Here is a 22,471-nt window from a genome sequence, read left to right as displayed (position 1 = left end):
TCTGTGTTATAGAAGCATGTGGGAACATGGCTTATGGTTACAGCTGCTGAAAAGGTCTATTCAAAAGGCTGAATAGCTATTAACTGGAAGTGGATACCATACACATTTTGATGCAGCTATGTATCAGTGACTAATTACCAGAATAATTTGCTTGGAAATATGGCAGATTCTGTTACTTCATATCTTTACAATCAGAATTACTATCTTTCTAAAAGGTGTACTCTATGTCAACAAAAAATTGTGGCTCTGCAGTAGCAGTTATGGATGGCCCTTATAACCCCCATATTATGTATGAGGACAAACGGTGTAGCGGCTGTGGCTTCTCCTGAGCTTACACAGTAATACTGATGTTTAACATATGATGAACCTCATGTTTTGAAAGGAAAAAATGTTATTTATGTTGAATAGCTAAGAAGTAATAAAATGAAAAGGCTGTGTACTTTTCATTCAGGTTTAAGGGACTATGACTTTTTAGTACAAAAATTAAAGTAGGTTATGTGAATCCCCTCACCCATCACCCTGAAATGAAATTAAATTAGGAGGAGGAAGTAACAAAGAATTATCAGGATGTTTTGCATATATCATCAGTTTGATATATATAATAGCCTGCTCATGCTGTTTCTCTTGTAAAAGAACTCTTTTCCTGAAGTATTTTCAATGCTATGGAAATAATTAATGCACACTTTCATATTACTCTGCAGGCAATTTTTACAGACTATTAGAGCTTAATTTAATTTAAAATAATTTAAGATGCATTAATTAAGTGATTTTTTAAAATACTCATGATGATGCTTTGCAGTAGAACCTAGAAATGAAGCATTTCACCTTAAAGGGTATGTTATTCCAGTGTATGTACACTTAATCATTTGCCATTATTTGTAAAATAAATTTCAGGAGTGCATTTCATTTATGGTAGTTCTATGTGATAAAACAATGAGTTACCAATATCATTCTCTTCTAAAATGTATTATTAATGGGTTTGAAACTGTACGTGCTAAACATTATGGAAAATACGTATTTGTTATTATTAAATTAGAAAGTGTTATATGCAGAGATTAAGTTCATTCCATTCACTTTCATGATATTCATGCTGGTTTTAGTCAGGAGTAATTCCGCTGAGATCTATGAAGTTATATTAATTGGGGCATTGCTAGGAATAGTAACACACAAAAAAAACCAAAAGAGAATTAAGCTCATACTTCCTTTTCTTTCTTTTCATTTAGTGTTTTCTCTTCCACTCTTTCCCTTCCTCACTTTGATTTTCCTGTTTCAGTGAATACTCCTTAATACAGCAAAGTTCAAGTGAAATGGAAATATTCTTCACTATATTTTACTTGCTTTTGACTTCCTGACTCTAAATATAAAGAAAAGTTTTAATCGTGTACTTCATTATTGTGTTTCTTGTCAGCAATGTGTGATGTTCTGTCAAGGCTAGTATAAAATAACAGCCTGGTGCTTTGGTTTTCCCTCTGAGCCCCCAGGAGTGAAACGTGTAGTATAGATGCCTACTGTGCTGATGGAGTCAGGCATCCTTCAACAGTAACATGTTCATTTGCTGTTTGGTATATCTCAGCACAGTGATTTATGATGAGCTGCTGTACAGGGTGCATACGGTGAAGAAGAAATCTTCAGACCTGAGTTTCTTACAAATACGTATGTGAAGTACATCACCCTAACGTGAGGGTACCACCACCACCGTATTCCTGCCAGTTTCAAAGCCTCAGAGTGAATCCTGTGTCACCTCACCAAATTGATAAAAGATCAGTCACGAACTGTGGAAGTAAAGATCAGTAACCCAAGTACAAATCACTGCTTAATTCCATGACACCACAAAGCTGACCTGTGCAATTCAAGCCATCAGCATTTTCATTCGTTTTTCCTTTTCAGCTATCCAACATCAGACTATTATTCACCACAAGTAATTTCATCAAATAATATTTTCAGTTATTTTTGTCTCTTCCCGATTTAAGTTATTCTGAAAGCTATTTCTGAAATGTTTAAGACATGTTTACTCTTCTGAAAATTTTATTTCTATGAATAATTTTTAGCATGTTTGCAGGCCTTCATTAGAAGTGTTCTGTATTCAGTAATTAAGCTTTGTTTTGATTTTACCTGCATATTAATAGAACTATTTTCTGATTCTTAATTGGAGACTCATAATTCCTACAGATTTTTGTCATATGCTACTTGTCTACCTACCTCACCATACATGAAAAAAGTTTAAAATAAACTTTGCAAAAGTATTTTCTAATCTTTAAATTTACTTGTTTCTAGGTATGTGCAGACCATTGACTATATTTACTAAAAATGCACAGGGAAAAAAGAAGAAAGACACGAGAACAGTGGAAACAAATCAGATGTGCACAAATAACAGTAGAAAGATCTGAGATACATTTTTTTCTTATTTTTTGTTTTCAATCAGAATCGTATCCAAATAATATCAAAGTTACTGGTATGGGGGGTGTCATAAAAGCTTTTAAATTATTGCTGTTGTAAATTTATAGGTTAAAGGTAGCTAGTGCTTCTGTGGTTTAGGTGGAATTGAATGAGGCCTCCAAGCAGAAGTTGAGATGTTGTGCCTTCTATTCGAGGGCAGAACACCCTCCCAGAGGGGTTGCAGCCACTGTCCTGTGCCATGTTCAGAGAAGAGCATTTTGCCCTCAGACTTTCTCTTCTGCACTTACCTTTGCTGTCACATTGTATTCTATAAGGTACTTGATAAACTTACGTGACTTTTTGAAAGTATCAGTCATTTTTTTCAGACATTCTTCAAAAATCAAGGTTTATTTCCTAGTTTGCCATAGCTCACTAATGTTTTTCACAGAATTCTGTGAAAAATAGTCTACTTGCAAAATGGTTGCCATTTCAATTTCTTCATAATTAGAGCTGCATGAAAAATATTTGTAGCAAATATTTTCCTCTGATAAGAAAATTTTTCTGTTTCTTATTTTTTATGCCGGTAGAGGTGAAATGAGATGAGTTGATCTGAGTAAGTGGCTGAAGACTTCCATCAAATCTAACCAGAAATTATTTCCATTCCATCTATGTGACAACAAATATCAATCAGTTACTATAGCCGTCAAAGATAAGATGGCTAAAGTTCTTCAGCTGTATTTATATACCACAGCATATATGAGGGTTTGGTTCAGTTTTTCATTGGGGTTTTGGCTGTTAAAAACTTAAACTCAGGTAGTTCAATGTTACAGCCCTATTTTAGGGAGCAGTTACAATAGGCCTCTTATTTTCTACCTTTTACTCAGATATTTCATATTCAATGCCAAACCAAGCTTAGATTTGCTGGTTTTTCTTTTTAGATTGAGTGAGAAGAAACAGGTTAAAATGAATAAGATTTTTGATCAAAGCATAACTGTTTTCTTCCAATCCAATGAACTTTCCACCTTGCTTGCTGAGCTTTTTTGTGTCATACCTTCACAGAGGGCTTTTGATTCTTCCAAGAGTCAGTTTTCTCCCATACAGAAGTTCATTGGCCTTGGAGATGAGCAGAATGTTCTTTCCACTCTTTGCTTCATCTCTTTTCCTACTTCCTCACTGTAGAAACATGGCTTAGGCAAGTGGGACCTGGAACATATCCATGGCCAGGCATGATCATAGTGATGACATTTGTTGATAAAGTCAAAGCTCCATAATACCAGTATGACTATGAGGTGGATTTTCTAGGAAGTTCTTACTGGTAGTTACAACATGGGACATTTTCATTGAGGCTTTGCAGGGTTTTTTCCTTTCTGGTGGGCTAGTCGGGGTAGTATACGAGCTGTCCAGCTGTGAAGATCAGTAAGCCCTGTAGTGTCATTCTGCTAAAACTAATGTCTTCATAGCTCTTACCATTGGTCTTCAGCGTTCCTGTAAGGTTTCTGTGAAGTTTCTCCATTAAGACACTTGGAAATTTCTTTCTCTGTTTTCATTAGTTTCTGGGGCTGACAACAGATTTTCAGGGGTGATACCATTGAAATGGAGCTACTAGTTGAAAGCCAAGATGGGAAACCATCTGCAAGAATAGACTCTGATGCTGATATGTTTTTGTAGCATTCACTTTTGCTTGGACTTAAAAGATCACAATGTACTTGGAAGAACATTTTTCAAGGAAATCAGTCTCTGTTTCTGCTAAATGAGGTCAAGGTCTGTGAGTGAATAAGACCAGAGCGGTAGAGTCTCATAAGAGACTGTGTTTCATTACATTAAAATGAGCTGGGTGTTTTTTGGTGGAGAAAGAAACATTTAGCTTTATGTTTAGCTTAATATCTAAATAGCAAGGACTAAAAAGCTTAGAGCCAGTCTGAGTCATGAGAATTGCTTGTCAATCACGTATCACGGTCACTGCCATCACAGAAATAAATGTATTCTTTGGTGCGGCGTGCTTTGAGTGGACTGCAGTGCATAGGACTATGAAGAGCTAGTTGACTGGCTTGACATATTGTCATTTCAAGACATGTGTAGAAAAGCCTTTGAGGTCATGAAAAACTGTAGCTCAGGCAATAATTTCACTGTGATTCCTGTTGCAAAAGTGCCATGCTACAGAACTGCAGAGAACTTTAAAAGCTGGTAGAAAATTACTTAGTGAGTCATGCAGCTGAAGACTGTGTAATGTTGGTGCAAGGTCTGACTTAGATTAGCAGCTTCCATCAGATCACTGACAATCACTAGACATTGCAGTGGATCCTTTGCTTCGTCACATTAGTAAGTGTCCTTGCAATGAGGACCAAGTGCTGCTTTTAGCACACGTCCATTTTCACTGTGTGAACACATTGCAGAGCATTAATTTACTTGACTTTCACAGGGACAGTAGGTTTTATCTGCTGATAATCTCATTCCTACTATAAAAATAAGCCTTTGACATTCATAGCTGACTGTCTTGCAGGAATCCATGTACATATCTGACATTTCCATATGTGCTTTAGTCATTTAATATTGTATGGTTTATGCCATTGTGGTAGCCCCTCTATTTTTATGAGATGTCAGTTCTGTAGGAACATGTAGCCTGTCCCTCATACTTGCTTCCTTTTGTAAACCTGAGATAATACAAGCAGTCTAAATCATTGATTATCTGTACAAACAACCTAGAAAAGTATGTTTTAGCCTTGCTCCAAATTCTGGAGTATCTTCCTTTTCATGCTTTTTTGCTGTTCCCCTACCCCAAACAGCGTTCTGGAAACTCATTTTTAAGTACTGCTAAAAAAAAAGTTAAGGTCATTAAGTTCATCATCCTACTGAGAAGTCATAGAAGGACAAAATGAAACATCTAAACTTGTAAATGAGGTATATGCTTCAATACTGCCTACATGACATTTACCAAATGATTCAATTTAATGCATTATCTTACATACACATTATGCAGACATAATCTTCTGGTTGCATTATTTCTGGAAGAAGAAATTGTTGTTTAGCAGTTCTGACTTTTCAGCGGAATTCACAGCAGGCTCTCCAACTGATATGCTGTACCTTATCAAGTCAGAGAGACTCTTTGTCCTATACTGCAGAAAAGGCATGAGCAGTCTAATTACACAGAATATTATTAGTCACCAGACAGATCAGGATTTTTTAACAGTTGCCTGTTAATTGTGTGTGCAAATGACAGGAGTGGAAGAGCAGATGTTCACAGTTTAGTATTTCTATTTGTAGGGCCAAGATTTTTGCATGCAATCCTGCATATCGCCCAGTTGCACTCCTAACAGGATTGAAAAACTCAGACTGTGTGTGTCAAAATTTTGCTGACATATTGCTGCTAGAACTCTTGCAGACCTTGTAATGTATTTAGATATGACTCAGAGATTAATTATGTGTTAGGTTCCTTTAGTGACTACAGTTCTAGTGACACTTCTAGTGAAGAAACAACTTGTTATTAGCCACAGAGATGAAGAAAAGAAATTCAAACCCAGACCTTCAAGGAACCTACTACCCTGGTACTGACCACCACAGTTGCCCACCAAAAGCACATGGACTAAAACAATCGTCAAATGTAAATGTCATCACAAGTGTGTCCAAACTAAAAATTGTTGGGTGCAGACAGAAATTTAAAAAAAATATCTATATTTATGACATTGTTAGTAGGATGCTTCTCTCCTTGTTTTTTCAGTATGCATATCATTCACAAGGGACTCCTCACAGATCAGCTAGAGTTTAATTACTTTTTTTCCCCAGTTACTGCCACTTATTGATCTGCCCATGAAGCTGGAATGAGTTTATGTTACTGGCCAAAATGTTTTTCTTTATGACTCCCTGCCCACTGTTTAAAATTAAATTATACTGTAAGTATGACTTGCCTGGTGTGAGTGCTGGCCTGGAAGCAAAGGCCAAACATTCTCTTGAGACTGTTACCCAAGGCACAGTATCTTTAATATTAGCTGCCAAAATGGATTAGAAAGATAATTTGAGACCTCCTTTTCTTCTGTACACCTTTAATAAAATATGCGCATAGATGCATTTTAGAATATATATCCTTTTCTTGATGTCTAGATTTTCATTAATGTGATGTAACATAACAGGGAGGCCACACAGAATGGCTGTAAAATATCAAGACCTTTAGGATAAAGCAGTATGCTGTTTGAGTAGCATATAGAAGTTTGATTCTCAGCATAAAAGTTATCGTCCATGTTTCTGTAAAACTCTAAGAATCAGGGAAGGGAATTTCCCTGGGAACATTCCATAGCGTGTGAGTAAATAAGCAATGCCTTAGTTTCTGAACAAAGATATAAGACTTAAGATGCTGTGGTCCTAATGGCACTTAATCAGGTGTCTCTGTTGGCATTAGGGTTAGAGTTGGCTGTCAGGGTGTCTGTGGGTAACCACACGTAACGTAGTTGCGTTGCTTTCCTTCTGTATATTGCCAATACAAATTGGAAGAGAATGCTTGTCTGTTCCTCATATATATCTTACTTCCATGTTTTTATAGTTAACCTATACATCTTGACATAGGTATCACTGCCATTCTGTCAGTTATCTTCACAGTTATTGACCTTACACTTCACATTATGCATTATGCATTATATTGTGCATGTGGCAGTTTGCCTTGATCTGAATCTTGAACTGCTATAACATTATCAGATTATTGGAAAAAAAGAGAAAAATATGAACTGTTCCTATAAAAATACATTTCAATTATGAAGCTTTGTAAGTTGCTAATGGCCATAAATAATTTTTATTATATCAGTCATTTTTAGTTATTAATTATCCATTTTGTACTACCTACTACACTCTTGTATTACCTGCTTACTGTCTATATACCTATGTATGCATTATTTTAGTGAAAGCATTTGTTACCTGATTGTTTTTCACAGCTTCCTGTAAAAATGTAAGAAATATTAATCTGCAGTCCTTTGAGATAAAATTGGAGGGGCTGTGTGGCATATCAGTAAACCTTTTAAAGAAAGAAATTTTCACATATATCTAAGGAAAAGAATATATTTCTTGAAGATGTGTTTTATGAATAAATTTAGAACATATGTAGACAATATAGTTAAATAGAATTTGTAAAAGTGGGGGTAATTAATGCATTCAGCTTTTGTTATTTTGCATGCATTTTCACTTTAATTACATAAGAATTAATTACACAATTTTCTAGCTACTAAGTTATTCCAACAAATTGTTGTGCATTAGGGACACCACGTTAGCAGCAAGGATGAATATATTCATATCCTTCTTACCCAGGGCATCCTCAAGAAAACAAAAGCAAATGTAACATGAATGTTGAAATTAATAAGCATTCTTTAGCTTTACAATACTGTATCTATTTAATACCTCATTTATTCCTATGCCATCAGTGGTTTTCGTCTGCTGTACGTAGAATTGCTATGTCCACAGTTTATCAATATGCAATGTGTTCATCTGTTGTCTTGCCTTATTTCATGAGTAATTAAATGTTCCTAGTTTGGCCAAAAAATACAATACAATAAAAATTTAATTGGCCTCCTCTCAGCTATTCATGATATGATCAGATAGCCCTGTCTCCAGCTGTTAATTGCACTAAACATTATTTGATAGGTTCAGCCAACACAATTATGGAAAATTATGCATATTTTTTGAAAAATAATGATGGAATCAGAGGCTGTAGGGTGGGTTTTTTTCTAGACATATATTAACATATTAAAGCAGGATTGAGGTGTAAGTGATTTAGGAATTGTGTTGGGTTTTTTTCTCTGCAGAAGAATTGTCTACTAAATATTTAAGAAAAGCACTACTCCTTTCTTCAGTGCAGAGTATGCTATACTATGCTATACTTATTCTTTCCTTCTTGGAAGTTGAGCTATGGTACAGTGTTTGTTGTTTTCTAATTCATTACACTTTCAAGCCTGTAGCAGCAGTAATATAGTTAGGGTAAGAAGAAACCATGTTCTGGTTAATACTCATGGGTTTTTATCACACTTGACACATGATAAAATAAATGTCTTCAATGCTGTTACAGCAGAAAAAAACTCTCATAATGCATACACCAGTCTAAGAGTCGGGAATAAACATTTTTTAATCTGAATTTCAATTTCTCCCAGGTTTTGGAGCCTTTACCATCAGGCCTTTTTGTTGCTTCCTTTTGGTTTTGGTTTAGTTTTTCTATCACTCTCTGGTCTTTGCTACTTCTGGTTTTTTCTCCTCTCAAATCTGCTGCTCCTGCAAAGCTTTATCCTCCTTTGTTTGTAACGCTATGATTTTTTGCTTTCACAAGCATCTTTTCTTTGTTATTCTCTGTATCTCTTAATCTGATTCCTCTTGGGCAGATCATCCTATCTATTTTCTGCTTTTTTCTGCAGTAGTTCCTCATGGAATATTTAGTGACAGCTCAGACTCAAAATGGGTGTAGAACTAAATGTTATCTTTTTCTTTAAACATTTCCACCATCCTACTTGTCATCCAAGCTTATATAGGAGTGCTTAGCCAATCTTCCTCCACAATTTATGGAAAGCCTATCCCTTTCTCTATATACAGTCAAATGTCACTTTTCATAAGGTTTTTCACTTTTTGAGACTCCTTGCACATCCTGCTTTGCATTCATATTACCAGTCCATCCAAAACACAGCTGGTAACACTGTTGCGCTCATCGGTCAAAGCATACTTGGATCTTTTAAGCTCATCTTTGTCTTCAAGATGTTCCACACTATTGCATCCCAGCCTATAAATCAGATCAAGTGTTTCCTCATCCCAGCTATTCTGCTCTATCAATATAATAAGACTACATATTCTTAATAGTTCCATGACATCCCCTGTGCCTGTCATGACTTCATACAGTAAAATATCAGTCCTTTCAGTTCTCTGGCTACACATACTCTTTTTCCACAGGAGACAAAAATGAAAAGTTCAGAGCCATTCAGATTAAGAAAAAATGAAAATAAATCACTGGTTCTGGACATGTCCCACTTTACTGCACTTCTTCATGTGTTTCTCATAACTTTGGGGCAAGGTTTTACTATTTTTATCTTATAGAGCACACTATTGTTAACTCTAAGATAATATATCAAACATGTTGAGGAGTGTTGCATGGTTATAAATGGATTTAAATAAAAATTAACTGGCTGAAGCCTTGTTTTCACAAGCCCTCAACTGTGAAAGATATTCATAGATACCAGATATTGGAGTATTTTTATTTGGTCATTATATCCTTTAGTGATATTCTTCTTGATGGGATATTCTTGGTCAAGTCACATTTTCAAAGATCTAAGTAACATCTACTACTACACCCCTTTGGACTTTTCTCTATTAAACAGTCTAGCAGATCATATTTTTAAAGGAGTTCAGAGAGATGTAAAATGCTTTTTAGAAGTGCTAAGGATTGTCACTACAGTGTAATTGACAAGTTCAGCCTCTGAATATATTATTTTTGTGCTTCTAAAAGTGCCTTGGGCCATCCTCCTCTTCAGGTAAGCCAGTGAGCTCCTCCATTTGGAATATTTCCAGTGCTTTTTGTGGTATTTTGAAAAATCTTTTTTTCGAATTCAGGGTCTCCTGAGAATGAACATCTTCTGCATTGCAGGGATGCAGTGAGGGGGGAATGAAATGCAGGATATCCAGACTGGCTTTGAAGCATATTGAAAAAACACTCCTCTTCAGCTCACCACAGATCCAAAAGAAAATACAAAATATGTTCTGATGAAAGGCAGAGCATGCTTTTCCAGACTGACATTCACTCAATGTTATTTAGAAAGCTTCATTGTTGACAATTTGCCAGTAGGTACAATGTCTACAACCTGTTAAAACGTGAACTTTATCTGAGAGGACACTGGAGGAACATAGTAGAAAACTGTTTGCTATGCAAGTTTATCTATACTCCAAGAAAGATCTCAAGGGTGATATTTCCAAAAGTATTATGTGATTAGCCATGCCACAAGGGAATAAAGTAGCTGAGTGACTCCAATTTCAGTTGTGTGTGGTAGAAGAGGGCATCCTCTAAGGAGTCCTCTGTCCATCAGAAGCTGACACAGCACCATGAGAATGTTTTGCCACCTCTGAAACCCCATAATTTCCGTGTCAGTAGCTCAGAGGTTACAGTAGCAGTTGCATGCAGACTTTTGCTAGTGGTGAGAGCTAAAATGAGGACATCTGGCCTCAAACAGAGTGGTTATTATGTCACTTGTGATGAAGATTTCAATTTTCAACTTGTAATCAACAGTCTATAACATTGAGTCACTTCAGGGCTAAATCACTGTAATCAAGTATTAAGTGTTGAAATCCCATAGACTTATAGCAGTGTGCAATATTTTGGCTATACCGATTATACTAATGGTAGAAGGAATACATAGGGATATTTAAACACTGCTTAGTACTCTGAAATTTTTTGGAAAATTAAACTAAGCCATGCATTATCAGAATAATTTATTAATTTTTTGTGAATAAGAGTGAGTAAAGATTAAATACAACCAGCCCAAGTATATAGGTTATTAAACAGTTAGTTTGGCTTCATTTTGACAGTGTAATGTATTATTGTTTCATTCTCTAATTTGAAAAGAGCTTACAGAAATATGTTTATGTATTGTCTTGAGATGCTTACAGTCTAGGCAGACAACATGGAGATCAAGTAGAACTGCACTTGAATCACAAATAGATGTGCAATGAAGACCAAGAAAAGTTTCCCATTAATTGCACAACAGTATCTGGCCCAAAGCTACCTAGAAAATGCTCCCTCAAAGACATGACCTTTTTAATGTGTTTATTTGGCCCTGAAAACAGGCAGATGAGTAATTAAGGACTCCTGGGAGGCCCATGTCCACAAATGTTTTCAGGACTGAGGTTTTAGACTGTAGGTCATGATACTTACCTTGCTGTGGATTTGTGAACAATAGTGAATTTCATATCAGAAAAAATTTCTTGCATTTGTTTCCTAGCTGGTGGAATAAGATAATTGTTCTTGTGTATTGTTTAGGTATCTCCTATCACTACGCTGGACATGGGAAAGATTAAGTGATTAAAAAGAATCAGAAAAATTTTTTTCCAATGATTTTTCCAATAAGAAACAATGAATCCTAAATGTGCACATGTTGGTTTTTTTCTTAGCTTTAATATCTTATGGCTTCTGTTGTATTTCATTCTTTTAGGCCTTTCTCTGAGATCTGCCCATTGCATAGCCATACATATTAGATGACTTTGGGACTCGCTTTACATCAGTGATGAAGGGATTATCCAGCAGCCGTAGTCATCATCATGGGGTTGCCTGTGACCCTCCATGTGACAGTCTGCCACACCACCCGGACAGGAAGCCATATTTGTTAAACCCGGTGGACCCCCATCCTGCAGACCACCCTTACTACACTCAAAGGAACTCTTTTCAGGCAGAGTGTATGGTGCCCTACAGCGACCAGATCGCCAGCAGCACGTTTCCCCGGAGGCATTACAGTTCCCACCACGAACTCAAGGACGAGTGTGCTCTGGTTCCCCACGGAACTGCCAACAAGACCAACCGCATTCCTGCCAACCTTTTGGACCAGTTTGAGCGGCAGCTGCCTCTGAATCGGGATGGCTACCACACTTTGCAGTACAAGCGGACTGCCATGGAGCACCGCAGTGACAGCCCAGGGAGGATCCGGCATCTGGTCCATTCTGTTCAAAAGCTCTTTACCAAGTCCCATTCACTGGAGGGACCATCCAAGGGGAGCGTCAATGGTGGCAAAGCAAGCCCGGAGGAGTCACAGACAATGAGGTATGGGAAGCGCAGCAAGAGTAAAGAAAGGCGATCGGAAGGTAAGCCCAGATCCAATGCATCAGGATGGTGGAGTTCAGATGACAACTTGGACAATGATGTTTGCATCTATCATGGTCCCAGTGGGGTCATGACCATGGGAAGATGTCCTGATCGTTCTTCTTCCCAATACTTTATGGAAGCCTATAACACTATTAGCGAACATACTGTGAAGTCATCCAGAAGCAATAATGATGTCAAATGCTCTACCTGTGCAAACCTGCCCATGAATTTGGACTCCCAGTTAATGAAGAAAAGCTCTTGGTCCTCTACATTAACCGTGAGCAGAGCCCGTGAAGTTTACCAGAAAGCATCAGTTAACATGGACCAGACAGTGGTGAAGGCAGAGACGTGTCAACAGGAACGGTCATGTCAGTACCTCCAGGTACAGTGCAGAGAACTGATTGCTGTTAACTGTGCTCTGCCTTGTCTCAGGTGTTTGTGGGGGATGGAGGTTTGCTCTGGTATTTCAACTTTCCCGAGAGGTCACTGATCACCAAACAAGGGGTAAAGCTGCTGAAATTAAAAATAAATAAATTTATAAATAAATTTGCTTTTCTTTTTTTTTTTTTTTTTGGGGGGGTGGTGGTTTTTTGGGTGTTGGGTATTTTTTGGTTTGGTTTTTTTTTGCCAGCATTTGTTATTTCAAAGAAACAGTTCATGTTGGAACAGGCTTAATTTTTTTCATGTGGGCAAAATAAGACCTTTCTGTGTACTTTTTTGAATGTATAAGGCAGTCACAGTAGGGGTACAGGGAATTTGATGTTGTAGTGCTTGCAGTTAGCATTACAATGTCAATTAACTGAATGTTACCAGGATACAAATTCTTTGATTTCTGTAATTTCAAGATTCGCCTTCATTTACTGCTTATTTTATTATGAAAGCTTTTGAGACCCTTTTGAGAAACTTTGGGGTACCTAAATACTTTCTCCAGCAGGAAAACAGCCTACTTTCCTTTTTGCCATAGAATATACATTCTCATAAAACAGTTATTGTAACATGTCCAGATTTGTTTATCTAGCTATTCCTCTTTCTCATGGCTTTGAGACAAAAATAAAAATCAAAAGGTTGAAATTATTGCTTGTTCTGATTATACATTTTAGGAGTACATCACCTACTCCCTCACAAGCTGTTTGCAGTTAATACAGCGTCACTATTTTTCACCAGTATTGTATCTTTAAATGTCAAGAATCAGATGTCTGCTCTTGGAGCTATCATACTGCCGGTGAATGTGGCAGGAACATGGATCAGAAAATATTAAAACTGTTTCATTCTTAGAAGAGCTTTGGGTAGCTTTTATGCACTTTAAACGAAGCACTTATGGCACATCTAAGTGTGTGTGTACGATGGAACAACGTTGCACAGAGAAGAGAGAAGACCATGAGGAAAAAAGAGGTTTGCTAAGATGATTTGGTTTTATTTTAATGTAGTGGGACTCTTGTCTATTTGTATAGAAACTGTAGTGAGTTTTCTCATATGGGCACTTTAATGAGACAGTCAGCTTCCACATTCTGTTGTTTAAGTCAGTATGCAGAGAAAGCGTAGGACTGAGGCATCCGCATTTAAAAATTGATCTTAAAAGGTTTTATTGAATGGCATGCAAAATAATTTTGAATGCCAGCCTCTGGGATTCTATGTTTTAAATGTAAAGAAATGGATCTGTGTATTTTCTATTAATTGTTGTGAGAGTGGGTTGAGGGGGCAATATGAATGCTCAGTGTGTGTTTACAGCTGTGCGTATGGACTGGAGAGGAAGAGGGGTTTCAAAATAGCCTCAGGTTGCAACCTTTTGAGGGTGTTTTTTTTTATTAAGCCCCTTTTGTCTGAATTTTGTGAGTGAGAAGAAATCATAACTTCAGGCTTGATTGTCGTGGTTACTTTGGACCCTGAGACTTCTTTTGTCGATGTTTTTGTTTACTCCTTCAATCTTACTCTCAGGTTTAGATAAAATTGCTCACTATTCAGTTTGTGACCAGATGGCCAGAAAAGAGAAAAAAACTGTGCCAGCATCAGCTTTAAATGAACACCTCCATAGGGACTTTTAGATAATGTTTAACTGACAGGAATAGACTCTTGAAGTGGAATTAGAGGACATTATCTGTGTCTGTATGAAAATATGTCCAAAAATTGTCAAGGGCAGGAATTAGAATAACTGAATTCTCACAATAATTAAGTTCTCACCGTGGTTCTCATTCTCACTGGTAGTTCTGTTTTGGTTTTCATTTAATTTTGTTTCATTTTTTCTAATTGTATACTTGCTTGTAAAAGCCATGGAAATATAACTGGTTAGAAATTGTTTTAAAGAAAAAGGAAAATCTTAAGCAGGTTTCAATTAACATTGAAAATAATATTCAGAGTAGATTTGAGGAAGCAGGTCAGGATTATTCTTCTCTCTTAGCAGCTTGGAAGGATGACAAATAGATACAAGTATTAAAAAGTCAGTCTATTTTGAATGCATCCCATTGCCTTTCTCTTCACTGTTAGCACTTATCTCTTTAGACTACAAGCCCTTTGGGGCTAGGACTTTGTTCCCTTTTGTGTTTCCACAGTGCCCAGCACAATGGGCACAAACCTAATTGAGGCCTTTTGGCTGTCCTGCAGTATAAAGATATATTAACAGCAGCAGAGCATTACTCCATTAGTGGGCTGCAGAGGTATTCTGTGTATCTGTCATTTTCCTGCTGACCTTATCATTGTACCAAAAGGCTGGTGTGGTATGTTAGAACAATTAGAAATGCACTAGATGAGATGTAAACTGCAAAATCATGACAATACTGGACAACTCTGCTCGTTTCATTTCATTATGATGACACTTTGTTGTTTTATTCAACTCATTAAATGTTAAATAGATGCTTTTATCAACAAACTTGTAATTCAAGCTGTTGTTTATGGTCCAGGTCATAAACTCTCTGATCCTTTAAAGAGGCAACTATTTTGTTCATGCAAACTCCTCTTGTCGTAGTATCTGAATTCATTGATGGAGTGACTTTTTTTCAACTCAGGGTACTCAGGATCATTTTCTTTATTCTGATAGATCTGAGTATATCAGAGATCACAGATGACATTGATTTCACATTTACTTGTAAGGGCTTTTTTTCACAAAAGTATCTGGATACATTCTCAGTGTAAAGACATGGAAATAACAAACAATTATCTCACTTGGTGTGATATTTTCCACATAACCATTCTGTGGAAGGAATTGGCAGTAGTTTGTGTTACAGATGGGCTTATTTCTCATAATTTGGAATTTGGATCCAATGCAGAGTCCTCCTGCATTGCACAGTCTTTCTTTGCCCCAGCAGGCTCCGCTTCCAACCTGGGTGCTGAAGTGCAGTGTCCACCCTTGGAGGCCTAGGAGAGACTTGGCTCACACTGTGCATCTTCAGAAAGAGATATTGGCTCCCAGAGTAGTCTAAAGACCGTCAAGCAAACCTTTTCCTCTCACCTGCGTTTTGGGAATGGAGTTGTATTTTTCTCTTTTCTCTATTTCTCCTTTCAAGAATGAGGGACTGGGAGGCAGAAAGTTAAATTCCTTTTTTTTTATCTTCTTGCTTCAGGAAAATGCTTTTATTTGATCCAGTTTACAAGTTGGACTGATTTGAAGGAAGGAGAGAAGGAACTGTTCATCTTTTCTCAAAACTCTTCTCCAAGTTGGTTTCCCTCCCTTGAGAGAATAATTTATAAAGCAGTGGACAGCCTTTACTTCCCTGGTAACTTCTCCTCTCAAAAAATTAAAATTAAGAAAACTATAGAAGATGAAATGTAAGCAGCAGCCTTTTTCTGCAAACAGTAGGGTCTAAATACACGGGTAGAAATTTTTTACACTCTTGTTTTCTATGAATTCATGATTGTTGAAGCTAATAGGGTTTCAAATACACTGCAGAGTCTGTCTCCAATTATAGTTTTGCCATTCAATGTTCCCTCTAATTACCGTCCCCATTGTCCTTGGTCCCTTCATTAAAAGATGGAGAAAAATATAAAGGATGAAATTTTTCATATTATTCCTCTTTTATTCTTCTGTGGGTCAGTCATATGTTTCCTCTCGATCCCATTTGATGAGACTGAAGTCAATTGTGTCAGATACTTGGGGCTGAGAATGGAAATTTTACTTCTCAAAACTGAAGTGCAGGAGGTGGGAACGATGGTGCAGTCATTTGAGTTCCTACATTTGCATTGCTTGTCTTTTGGTGGGAGACTGTAAGAAATACCATAAAAAATATAAGACAAGTTTCTGGGTATAATAAGCATTTTCTGGTGGTGAAGGACTCTGGTTGGTACTGTGCTCAGTTTCCTGTGTGAAGGTTGTCATGTGAACTATTATATAAAGTGTAGTGTTAAGAAACTCATAGTTTTCTATGACCTGTTTTCCAGACTCGGGACAAGGAGCTTCCAGTTTCTTAAGAGATATTGCTCAGTCCCAGTCTCTTTCTGTTGCCTGTGCCCATGAATGTCCAGGCAAACAGAGGGCATTGCCCTAGGTCAGGGTGCTAATAAGGACCAGTATCTGTCATATGATTTGTTAGTGTGCTATGTTAAATTACAAAGCGTTTATCCTTACAACACAACAATTCATGTTAGATCTCTTATACTGGGTTCATCTATGCAAGTCTATCTGCATTTTCAGTTAATCTCTACTTGTGGTGTTTGCATTTCCATCGCAACTACTACATTGAAATTAATCTTTTAGTATGTCCTTGTATATATATATAAAAGTTGGGGTTTAATATCCATTAATATTGATCTTCCATTTTCCATATATCTGAAGATCTGTCTGTTTCTCTCTTATTCCATTATAGATTGAAAATCAATGAAGCATATATTATTTCCCCTCAGTTTTCCAGTCAGTACTACAATGTGTTTGAGGTATAGGTTTCAAACTTTTTTTACTAAGCTCACATAAAACATACTTCTCAGTAAAGCTAGTGAAACAATTCAAATGACTGTGAAATAAAATGTCACATGTTGTAACGTATTCTAGGCCACCTTCCAGGTAATGGAATAATCATGAGAACATTTGGAAATTCTTAAATGTTCATGAATTTTAAAATAAAATAACTTCTAACAATAACAAAACGAAAAAATAATTCACAGAAATCTGATTTATTTCAGTTTTTAAATTGTGAGATGGGTAATATGAATAATGAATAAAGTTAGATATTTTTTTGCACTGGCACTTGGAAAATATAAATAAAGCACAAAATGGCTTATTTACAAATAAATTCATAACAATTCCATTGAACATATAGCTTGGTTATTTAGCCTACCTGCTAACCTACCCAAGATATCTTTGCCATATTAAGACAAATTTGTGGGAGAGTATTTCAGTATAGCTGTCCTTCTCATCTTTGCAGTTCTTTAATTTACCTTAAAAAAAAAAATGTCAGCTGAGTTTGCGAGAATGATCTTGCCACATATTTCACCTTAACAGCTGCTGTCTGCTGTGTTCTCATTCATTTAATTAAAAGCTGGACTGACCTTTGGTGTCTGAGTAATGCAGTAATGGGGGCCACCTAAGTACTAAGAGAGCTGTTCTACAGCAATGTCAGTACTTCACATTTTATCTGTCCATGTTCCTTAGGTGATACTTTTCTATCCTTCAGTTTTATCACCATTCTGTAACTTCTTAGTGTTGAATATACTGGCACTGATCTTATTTTTTCTAGATTAACTTGTATTGCTGTTAGTTCATGCTGATAACATCCTACATTCTAACAGCGCATCCATTAATAAACACAGTTTTAGCAGCTGGTTGCCCATTGTGTGTCTTAGCATACCATATATAGGAACTAGCAACATACATGGGTGGCACGATGTTATGTATACTGTTATGTCAGAAATGTTTATGAAAAATATGGCTGCACACAATACCTGGCATTTGGTATCTATTTCAGTTCCTTCATGGATACAATTTGACTCAGTCCTGGTTCTGACTCCTTTCTGTAGCCTTAAATATCTGGAGTGTTCTAATCTTATTATTTACATTAATTCTACTTTAAAAAAAAAATCAAGGCAAATCAAGTCCAGCAAAGAGGATCATTTAAATCTGCATCTGAGCTTGAAATCCTAAACTTTTATTGTGGAGCTACGCAAAGCAGGTGGGGAAAAAAATACTAATCAATGATGTTTTCCTCAGCTAATGCAAATAAGGAATATTTCCCCTACATCCAGTTATTGCTTTTTTTTGTTTCAATAATAGAATTTATAGTACAGGTCTTGAGTGGGGAAATACGACAGTGCCAGAAGGGTGGTTTGAGCTGGGGCGGCTGGCCACAGTTTCTGTTCTGCCTCACAAATGCTCTTGTGCTGTGCTTATTGCACAGCTGAGCTTCTGTCACTAGTGAATTAAGTAACAAGAAGATGAATCTATTGTGTATCATTTGTCCTTTCATCCTCTTACCCTGAGCCTGTGCAATGGACTGTCTTGTTTGGACTTTGGATGGGTAAGTATTTCCCTCACCAAAGGCTAAACAATGTGCCATGCAGTTGGATAAGGCACTGTTACAGTTCTGATGGCCAGGGCTTCCAGAGACAGACTTTGAATTGTCTCTGAGTCTTTTATGCAAGTAGGTTTTTGTCTAATTTTTGTTACTGACATAACCCCAGCCTGCTAATCAGTTAGGAAATCTTTCAGATTTCCTGGTCTCTAGCAGTTCAGTTCCCAGAAGATGAGAGTCAAGACCATAAATTTGATTTGATACCCAATGGTACACTGCTGTAGAGCAGAGGTGACAGTTTGGAGTCACTGAGAAGACACATGATGATGTTCTGAAACCAAGAAGGTTTTCTTAGAGTCAAAGGAAAGCTTCTTACACAGGTATATTTCATTGCTGTAATCCAAAAGAAAGCATTGTGGAAGTTACAATAAAGTCTGTCCACTGTTCACTAAAATGTGACAGAAGCTAACGGCCAGCTGGAGATGGCAGTTCAGCTGCCTGCGAGAGCACATTAGCAAAGCACCAGATTATCCAGTTACAGTCAGCCAAGAGAAACAGCATAAGGGCTGTTTCTCAAAATGCTATCCTCACCACATCTGTTTTCTTCCAAGGATACAGATTCTGCCACATGTTCTCCATCCACAAGCCAGTTTCCTGCTGGCTGCTCGATAGCAGACTTGTGGCCATGTGTAGTGAAAGAAAGGTAAAATGACATCTCATTTAACAGTATTGGCATTTGATGCAAACTAGTCACTGTATGCAGGTGCTGGAGTGGTTAGGAAGAGACCTGCCTCACGAGAAGAAGGTATCTAGAAGTGAAAGAACATGTATTCATTGCTAGTCATTGAAAGTGTCCTTTGGTATTTATGTTAACAGTCATTCTGTTATCTTTACTTGGGCAAGGAGTCGTATCTCATTATAGCCAAGCATACTGAAAGCTTCAAGGATATTGAGAAAGATGAGAATGAATGTCTGCCCTCTGCTACAGAGAGACTATCATCCATGAGTATCACCGAAGCAGTTTTAGCTTGAGGTCCTGGCTAAGAGTCCTGCTGTATGACCTTCAGCTACATTTCCTTCAGCTAACAGATGTGGTAGTTGCTGTCTGGCTTCCTTTCTGCAGAATGTGTTTGTGGGTGGCAAACTTGCAAGTCCTTTGGCTGGAATTACTGTATCTACGTGGCCCATTTCATGGTTGATTGGATTTTTATGCACAAAGCAGAAGGAAAAAATTTATCAGGAATCAAGACGTGGTTGTTTTACGTAGGAGACACACATTCCTCTTCATGATACAGAATGTGAAGCAGATTGACAAACTAGTGGTCAAGGTACCTTCTGGTGAATGAAAACTATAAACTGGAGTGATGCTTGAAGACTTTTGTCTGATGACTTACTTTATGAGGATTCGTGTTTCAGAAGACTTTCCAAACTACTGTTATGTGAATGAAGATTGCAATTCACACCGCTTGTTCAGGTTTGATGCAAGGTGTAGGCACTTGGGATTGAGGAAGTAATGTTTTATCTTGGACAGGGTCTTCGTCTTGACTTTTAATGCTCTTCATGTAAAAATTATGGAGATAAGTCAGCTAAATTAAATGAATTTGTAGTAGAACCTGACTGCTGAAATAGTGTAAGCTAAAGCAGGTGGGGCTGAGCATATTGTTTGTCCTAAATAGAAGCAACCTTCCTATCTGCCTTTTTGAAAACATTTGAGGCTTATATATTGTTCTTTAAGCTTTCTAAGGCATCGGGGTTTTTTGCATACTTCAATGATTCTTAACGCATGCACATTGATAGAATGAAATGCTACTCATCTTTAATGGTCTTATTAATTCAATATTCATGAGTGCTAGGAATAGGCTTAATAAGTGGAAGATGGCAATTGAAACTTCCTTAACAGCACAACAGAAGAGGCATAATACTGGCTAAGAAAACCAAATTGCATGGGTTTGAAAATCTGCACTGAGCAGTCATTAAGCATTGTTCTTCAGTTGTGTGATTTCACTTCATTAAGTATTTGCATACTAATAGAAAGCTAAAGTTACGAGTCTACTGCTGTGAGCGATGGTTAGCCACTCCTTCCAGTCCTTGTGTTTACTTCTATAGTCATCCACATTGCTTTGGCAAAGCACAGGGAGAAGCTTTAATGATTTCAGCTGCAATAAACCAAATCAAACTAGAAATCAATAATGAACTTAATTTGCTATAGAGACAGTCTGTTTGCTATTTCATCTGGTAAGGTAAGTTAATAACAATTTGGGGGAAAAAAAAAAGGAAGGAAATTGGTTATTCTCATTTTATTGTTTAGAAATTGAATAACAACTGTGTTCTTTAGCTTTGTCCTTACATTCTGGGTTTATTTCACATACCACTATGTGTGAGCTTTTGAAATTAATGCTTGAAAACCGAGGGGGCAGTAAACCTGTTTGCTTAGTTTCTTTATTTGGGGACCTAGACTATCTATTAGAAAAATGCAGTTCCTTTATATCAAAAAATGCATTAAAGGAATTGACCAGTCAGTCCAGTCTGGCTAATGACAAAGTGTGAACACCTCCAGAGCAACATACATTTAGTTAATGATCAGGACAGGTAATCTATACACTAAATCAAGCTGAATCCAGGCAAGATGCTGGCTGGTGGCATTATGTTATCTGTATAGTCTGTTCTGTTTACAAAAGAATCTTGTATTTGCCATTTAATCAGAAGAAAGGAACTATAGTCAGGCTTAGCTTTCATACTTGTAAAAAACATTTTATTTCTAGGTGTATGCTGAAGTCTTAAGTTGCAGTATGTTGCCTGGCTCAGAGGCCTTTGCTGAATATTTTCTATGTATTTTCAAGTAATAATGGTATTCTGTTTCACTGTGCTTTTTCTATAAGTGTGCTTCTGATATTTAGGTTTGTAAAGAAACAATTGTACATGAACATAAAGATCATTTGCAGGATGAAATGTTTCCAGGATCTCTATTACTTCAACAGTGTGAAGAATAATAGTTCTATTTTAATAAAAACAATTATGTTCATTGTTAGATCTCAGTTTAGTTCTTCCCCCTTTTTCATGAGCAAAAACAATCATGCAAGTGATGTTCCTGCTTGATATTCTGATACTGAAAAAAATCATATTGCCAAGGTAATTGGATAATACTATTTTCTTAAAAGCATGAAACAGCTTTATCTCAGGTGTGTCAATCTTAATGCTATTAATTCTCTAATGCAGCAGATACCGTGCATATGCACTTGCATGCAGTGTAGTATGCGACCTTGCAAGACGTAACATTGGCCATTCAAACAAAGGAAGAGCCTGTGGGAAAATTTGTGCAGACCTCCTGACTGAAAAAAATAAAAGAGCTGGAGGTTCACATAGACACTTTTCCCGGCATTTTTCCAGATCAACAGAAGAAACACACTACAGAATGTTTAGTACATAGTTTAGTATGTATAGAAACATGCAATAATGTGTTCCATTTTATTTTCACAATGTGTAGTTTTGAGAGGGCTATATCTTTTACTTTTTTCGCTGATATGAAACACTTTACTGTGACAGTAAATTGCATCTTCTGCATGAGCTGTTACAGCCATTCCTTTCAGGCACCAAAGAAAGCACTCTGAAAATGAGGTCACTTCTTTTAGTAGGTATTGCTTGAGGTATTTGACTATAGGCACAAAAGTACTATTTTTCTGCCTGTGTTTTCTAAACAGCAAAATAGGTACAATGAATGGAAATGCTGAGCTTTAAGGGCTGTTTCTCCTGCTCAAGTAATACACAGTGCTCTGAGATCCTTTCATAAAAAGTATTACAACCATTAATAGCCAAAGCAAAAATCTACTTCTAAAGCATTTCTTTACCCTGCAAGTGTTCTCCAACA

At 36.9% G+C, this 22,471-nt stretch overlaps 1 protein-coding gene across 3 annotated transcripts in view; it reads left to right on the top strand.

Annotated features, from left to right (window-relative positions):
* DLGAP1 (DLG associated protein 1) overlaps positions 1 to 22,471 on the top strand; it is a 432,610-nt gene that overhangs the window by 275,067 nt on the left and 135,072 nt on the right. For 2 of the 3 annotated variants that reach the window (XM_037381359.1, XM_037381360.1), the window contains one exon: positions 11,532 to 12,557. In XM_037381359.1, coding sequence (XP_037237256.1) covers positions 11,604 to 12,557 — 954 coding nt within the window. In that variant the 5' untranslated portion in view covers positions 11,532 to 11,603. Of the gene's footprint in view, positions 1 to 11,531; positions 12,558 to 20,737; positions 20,847 to 22,471 lie in introns of those variants that run through there. The other variant, XM_037381361.1, reaches the window with a different exon arrangement.

Source organism: Falco rusticolus, chromosome 3 (assembly GCF_015220075.1).
Source record: "Falco rusticolus isolate bFalRus1 chromosome 3, bFalRus1.pri, whole genome shotgun sequence".
Taxonomy (NCBI): domain Eukaryota; kingdom Metazoa; phylum Chordata; class Aves; order Falconiformes; family Falconidae; genus Falco; species Falco rusticolus.
The sequence above is the reverse complement of the archived record's forward strand: the minus strand, read 5'-3'. Positions and strand labels throughout refer to the sequence as shown.